Below are 6,951 nucleotides of genomic sequence, written 5' to 3' on the forward strand. Positions count from 1 at the left end.
ACAATCCTAATATCATCCATTAAGCTAGATTAGGCAAACGGAATACACAATCAATGGAAATAAATAAAACTAACATTACTAATGGAAATAAATAAAACCAACATTACTAATGAGTAATGAAATGGGTTCAAGTACAATAATTGTATATACATCGAATATCTATATAAAATATGTAAATAAACTATGCCTGATCCGTACGCCGCCTGCGTCGAGACCTAACATATACTAGGTGGTCCTATGTGACACTCCTAGCCATCCTGAGGCATTCTTCGATCACCTCATGTATTGATGAGCCTAGTGTGACCACCCCTAGGCTTAGATGGCGCTCCAACCTCTCAACAATCCCATAGCAAACTTCATGTTAAATACAAAACAAACAGATTAGACAAATTATTATGAAAATATTGACGTAAATGACGTAAATTATTAGTATTACTTACCACTGCAAGTCTAGGCTCGTCCACAGCGGGCCTTGCAGATGTCAAGGGTGCTCCTGGCTCTAGCACGTGAGGGATATCTGTCTATGGGACCTGAGGGACCACTCGGGGCTACGGAGCATGACCATCTGGCAGAGGATCTGATGCCTGGCCTGGTGTCATGAAAGGATGCGAAATGCGGAAGAACCATTCTATGTAGTCGCTGGTACATTGACCCGGCACAACGCACACCTCACCTGCTGCAACCATATGATCCGAATAGTGCATCCATCTATCATGTATATCATCATACGACACCCATGAATTGTAGAAGAAAATGCCTTTGGTGTTTTGATGATGATCATGATGATTTGATGCAAATGATGCAAATGGGCTTTTCAAGTTTAAATTCAAGACAATGATTCAAGAATACAAGCCACAACATCAAGATGATCACTATTATTTTAGGAAGGGAATTCCTAATTGATATAGCAAAAGGTTTGGCCAAGTAATTTAAGTTAAAAAGTGTTTTTCAAAAGATTTACTCTCTGGTAATCGATTACCAGAGGATGTAATCGATTACCAGTGGCAAAAAATGCTTTACAATAGCTACTAAATATTTGAATTCAAATTTTAGCCTGTCTAATCGATTACACAATATTGGTAATCGATTACCAGTAGTTAATAAACGTTTTAATTCAAATTTAAAAAGCTGTAATCGATTACACAAATCCTGTAATCAATTACCAGACAAGATTTTCAGAAAAATGTTTCTAAGAGTCACAACTTCTCAAAAGATTTTTACATGACCACCAATGGTCTATATATATGTGACTTATAACATGAATTTGCTCAGAGTTTTTAAGAACAACAAGTTTTTATTCTCTCAAAGAGCAAAATCGTTTTATCCTCTTAAGAATTCCTTGGCCAATCCACTTGCAATTCATTAAGGAATCATTTGAGTGCTCAGATTGTAAAATCTATCTCTTTCAAGAGAGATTCATTCTTCTTCTCTTTCTGATTCTCTAAGGGATTAAGAGACCGAGGGTCTCTTGTTGTAAAAGAATTCTAAAAACAAAGGAAGGATTGTCCTTGTGTGTTTAGAACTTGTAAAAGGATTTTACAAGATAGTGGAACTCTCAAGCGGGTTGCTTGGGGACTGGACGTAGGCACAAGGGTGTGGCCGAACCAGTATAAATCTGAGTTTGCACATTCTCTTCCCTTAAACTCTTTTATTTATTATTGTTTTATATTTATATTCAGATTGTTCTATTTGAATCAATATTTAAGAAGTTCATTATTAAGGGAATTTGTAACTTGAATAGAAAGTGAAATAGAATTTTAATTGGGGAAATAGTTTGTAATATCTTAATTCAACCCCCCCCCCTTCTTAAGATATCTGAGGCTACTTGTCTAACATGAATCAACAAGCGGAGCAGGAATGGTCTGGGTGTATCCAAACTACCGCATGACCCTCTCTGGTCGGTAATACACAGCAACAGGCCCCCAACGCAAGAGATTGGAATAACATGAAATCATATGGAAGTCCCAAACCAGTCGGTGCTCCCCATATGGGATCCAACAAACATCTGGAATCTTCTTCGTAGCAATGCACCTACAGGCACGCGGTGAATCCTCGTCATAGTCCGGATCAGCAGTGGACTCCGCAACTGAGGGAAAGTGCTCGTATATCCAGCACTACAAAGGTAACATGAAAATCATAAATATTAATAATGAAAGTCTAACAAAATTTAAAGTTAAACATTGGTAAACCTCAATGAATGAAAAACATGTTTGTTACCTACAGCAGTGTGATGTAACCGCCAAGCTGTTGGTTGCTGCTGATAGAAGCATCGTTTAGGTGGTCGTACATATGCACCAGCACAGCTACTCCCCAAGCGTACCTCCCGGTCTGACTAAGGTCACGAAGGGCCTCCAAAAACACAACATGAACATTGGTTGCACTCTTGTTAGCAAACAGAGTGCAACCCAGAAGATGAAGAAGATACACGCGAGCTGCAGCTGTCCAATGACCTGCCTGGCATCGGTGCTCATAGATATCACGTACCCATTGCAGGCGTATGTATGGTCCATGACATTGCCCTGTCTCAGCCCTGGCAGCCTCTACAAAGACCATCAATAAGTCCACCAGCATCTGTACCGCATCATCCACATGCAAGGGCTGAAAGGCATGCAAGTCACCAACCACGGGCAGATGCAGAAGAGATGAGATGTTGTCCAGCGTGATCATCACCTCTCCCATAGGGAGATGGAAACTAGACGTCTCCCGGTGCCACCGCTCGACAAACAAAGACAAAAGTCCCCGATCGCCAGTGTCTACCAAACACATGATCAGAGGACTTAGTCCTGTCCCAACAACTAGCCCCTCAATGGCAGGGACAGGCCTACCTAAACTATGCACCTTCCTCCCATGAGAGGATAGCTTCAACTCAGGCCGCTCCTGAATTGAAGTTTAAAGGAACACATAATTCGTTAACATCATCTTATAAAGGAAAACAATTTTCAATCATAAAGTATAATTAACAACTAACTAAAATTCAATATTATAAATACCTCTCTCGTCCATACACTGTCTGCAACATGATCCGCATACTCGGTCAGCATGGATAGGTCGCTCGGACCACCCAGAAATCCCTCAGGCTCATCCTCAGCAGCCTGTGCGCCTATGTTTGTAGGAGTGTCTGCCCTAGTGTCATGTACATCACCTCCTACCATCGGCTCATCCGCATATACGACAGCCTCAACCAAAGCTCCAACAGCCTCTATCACAAGGACCACTGGCTCATCGTGCTCAGCTGTGATAGCCACTCTCTGCCTGCGTGCGGATTGTTAGACGATGAATACGACTAACTTTTGTATATAAAACTTGTATAAATTGTATCAAACTCTTTGAATTTATGGCTATTTTTGGAAGCAATGCCTTCCAAGATTATTTAGATGATGCCAAAGAATCAAAAGTTAAGCAAATTCTAAAAGATTCAAGATTCAAGATTCAAGAATCAAGTTTCAAGTTTCAAGAATCAAGATTCAAGAACAATCAACATCAAGATTCAAGACTCAAGATTCAAGAATCAAGAGAAGACTCAATCAAGATAAGTACTAAAAAAGTTTTTCAAAACATTGAGTAGCACAAGAAGTTTTCACAAAATCATTACCAAAGAGTTTTACTCTCTAGTAATCGATTACCAGAAGGTAGTAATCGATTACCAGTAGCCAGCATTGTTTTCAAAACTGATTTACAAAGCTGTAATAGATTACCATAATCATGTAATCGGTTACCAATGTTTTAAAACGTTAGATTTCAAATTTCAAGAGTCACAACTACTGATAAAACTTTTCAAATCATTTTAAACTTGTGTAATTGATTACACAATACCTGTAATCAATTACCAGAGTTTCTAAACGTTTTGATTTTCAAAATTTAAACATGAAGAGTCACATCTGTTGATGTGTAATCAATTACACCTTGTTGGTAATCGATTACCAGTGACTGATTTCGAAAAATAAATTGCCAAAAGTCATAATTCTTCAAGTGACTTGTTTCTGAAGATTTTTTTAAAAGTCACAACTTTTTAAATGACTAGTTTTCAAAAGAGTCACAATTTTTAAAAGGTGACTAGTTTTAAATAAATTGCCAAGAGTCACAAACTTTAACTTGAGTCATCAAGAGATTATAAATATGTGACCATGGCATGAATTTCACAACATCTTTTCAACGTTTTCTACAGAACTTTCTGATTCATTTCTCTTCATCTTTCTAAAAGTTTTTCTTCAATACTTTCTCTTTCAAGAAAAGTTCTTTGATCAAAAACTTGTGTTATTCTTCTTCATTCACTTCTCCCTTTGCCAAAAGAATAGAAGGACTAACCGCCTGAATTCTTTTGTGTCTCTCTTCTCTCTTTCCAAGAGAATTCAAAGGACTAACCGCCTGAAAATTTTTTTGATTCTTCCTTTCCCCTTAAACAAAAGATCTCAAATGACTAACCGCCTGAGATATCTTTTGTTTCCCCTTACAAAGATTCAATGGACTAACCGCCTGAGAATTCTTTGTCCCAACACATTGGAGGGTACATCCTTTGTGGTACAAGTAGAGGGTACATCTACTTAGGGGTTGTTATACTGAGAACAAGAGAGGGTTCATCCACTTGGTTATTCAAAGAGAACAAGGGAGGGTACATCCCTTGAGGATCTTTGGCTTGTAAAGGATTTTTACAAGGTTGAAAGAAATCTCAAGAACCGGTTGGTTGCTTGGGGACTGGACATCGGCACAGGTTGTGGCCGAACCGGTATAAATCTTGTGTTTGTCTTCTTCTTCCCTACACACTTTAATTTCCACTGTGTTCTTTTATTTCCGCTTTACTTTTGACTAAGTTATTGTCTTTGTTCTTTACATCCTCACAACTTAGTAGTAAAGCCTAATTGAATCTAGTAACATTAAGAAGGTTAAATTTTTAATTAGTCAAGATACATTAATAATTAATTCAACCCCCCCTTCTTAATTATTCTGAGGCCACTTGATCCAACACTATTTTTGTAGTATTGTAATTACTTTTGGGTAAAGATAGTTAATAAATACTTAGTACTTCCATTTTGTGTGTTTAATAATCATTTTCTCTCAATTTCAGGTTAATTAGGCGAGTTTGTATAGTGCTGATTTTCACCCTCTCGCTAAGCCAACCTGTCGGCTTAGCGAGCCATCTGCTGAGCGCAACACTCCTTGGTCATCTCACTAAGCACACCGCTTGAGTCCATCCACTGAGCGAGAAAAGCACGCACTAAGCCAAAATTCACTAATTCGCGCTAAGCGGTTCAAAATTGCGCTAAGCGCACGAGCACGAACAAAGCCCCCTATTTAAGCCTGAAATCAAATTTTGGAAGGGAGTTTGGCCTTTTCTTGAAACTTATACATGTCTAGAGAGTTCCAGAGAGAGAAAGGTCCAAGTTCCAGAGAGTTTGAGAGATTTTGTTGTGTGAAGATCTGCAGAGACCAGAGCTTGAAGAGGAAGTTGTCCTGAGAGCTTGAGATGAGTTTGTGAGTGATTGTGACGTCTTAGAGGTGGAGGAGACATCCCCACTACTTGTATTTATGCAATCTTTCATCTTTCTCTTCTCTTTGTTGTAAAGGAAGCTTCCTAGTTATGGAAAGATAAATCCTCTGTTAGATCTTCCTTGTAGGTACTTGATGTAAATATCTTTTTATCTATCTAATAATGTTTTGTGTGTTCTCTGTGCTATCAGTATTTCATTCTAGTATGCTTTTACCTTAATCACGTAGATGCATGCTTTGTTAGGGTCATTCAACAGTGGAAACTGGTCTGATTCTTAGAACGTGATAGGACAGGGCTAGTTTGTCGTACTATCACGAGGGATCGGGGAACGATAACCTAGTTGTTGTATGTTTGTCTTAATGCAGTTTTGGTCGAGTTTAGTCCAACAAGAGGAATCTGTGAATGATGCTTGATCAGGATTAGGCTAGACTATCATGAGGAATCGGGGTTTAGCATTTCAGGAGACACCATAGAATGTATAAGCATTGTTAAGTAGAGAATATCCTTTTCACATCAGGCACCTATTAGGAAGACCAACGTGTCGCCTATTTGTCTTTACACATCATTACTCACGTGATTTTCCTTTTAATAGTTAGGTTACACACATGTTCATAGTAAACATATCTCTTTTCACACTAGACACCTATTCACTGAAATAGCTTTACCAAGTAACACAAGTTCCCCGCGAGTTTGATACTCGGTTATTACCGTTTTATACTACTTGTACGATCCAGTGCACTTGCCAGAAGCGAACAAGTTCTTGGCGCTGTTGCTAGGGAACTTCTTTTTATTTGGAAAGTTAGTTCATTTTTAGGTGTCTATTCTTTATTCGTTATTCTTTGATTATCTGTGAATATTTATTCTCAATTCATATTTTTATTCTCTTATTGAATTGGATAACCGTTGTTTTTGTTAGTATTTTATATGCATAGATCTCCCACAGGAAATTTAGTTCCTCTGGACTTAGAAATTGAAGCTACGTTGAGAAGGAACAGGGCCAAGAGGAGAAGGAAACTTCTGCAAGACAGAACAATTGCATCCATTCTTGAGGAACAAACTCATTTTTCTGATTCATTATCACCTGGTTCACCATCATCAAGGGAATCCGCTACTCAATTGCCTGAAACCACTATCATGGCAAACGAGCAACACCAGAGGATCACCCTTGAGGATTATTCAAGCAGCTCAGTACCGCAATTCTTTACTAGCATTGCACATCCTAAAGTGCAAGCTCACAACATCAACTACCCGCATTGTTTAATTCATTTAATACAAAGGAATTTATTCCAAGGATTATCTAATGAAGACCCCTATGCACATTTGGCAATGTTCATTGAAATATGCAACACTTTTAAGATTGTTGGTGTGCCAAATGAAGCTATTCGACTCAGAATAAGTTTCTTTCTAAGCAACTTGAGATTTTAACAGAAACACTTGGTAAGTTGCCAGCTAAACTATCTATTGGT

The 6,951-nt window shown here is 38.4% G+C and overlaps 1 protein-coding gene across 1 annotated transcript; it reads right to left on the minus strand.

Annotated features, from left to right (window-relative positions):
• Window positions 1-1,877: 1,877 nt before the first annotated feature.
• Window positions 1,878-6,739, minus strand: LOC102661960 (protein MAIN-LIKE 1-like). Its single transcript, XM_006575839.1, has 5 exons — window positions 6,678-6,739; window positions 2,991-3,252; window positions 2,485-2,877; window positions 2,296-2,382; window positions 1,878-2,114 (listed from the first exon to the last, which is right to left on the minus strand). The coding sequence occupies exons 1-5, from the start codon at window positions 6,737-6,739 to the stop codon at window positions 1,878-1,880; spliced, it is 1,041 nt and encodes a 346-aa protein (XP_006575902.1).
• Window positions 6,740-6,951: the final 212 nt, after the last annotated feature.

The sequence above is a fragment of the Glycine max genome, chromosome 2, assembly GCF_000004515.6.
Source record: "Glycine max cultivar Williams 82 chromosome 2, Glycine_max_v4.0, whole genome shotgun sequence".
Lineage (NCBI taxonomy): Eukaryota > Viridiplantae > Streptophyta > Magnoliopsida > Fabales > Fabaceae > Glycine > Glycine max.

Coding starts and splice junctions, on each gene's coding strand:
- LOC102661960 (XM_006575839.1), bottom strand. CDS start 6,739: ATGCGGGTAGTTGATGTTGTGAGCTTGCACTTTAGGATGTGCAATGCT. Junction 2,878..2,990: donor ACAGTGTATGGACGAGAGAG/GTATTTATAATA, acceptor ACTTCAATTCAG/GAGCGGCCTGAGTTGAAGCT. Junction 2,115..2,295: donor CTTGGGGAGTAGCTGTGCTG/GTGCATATGTAC, acceptor TTACCTTTGTAG/TGCTGGATATACGAGCACTT.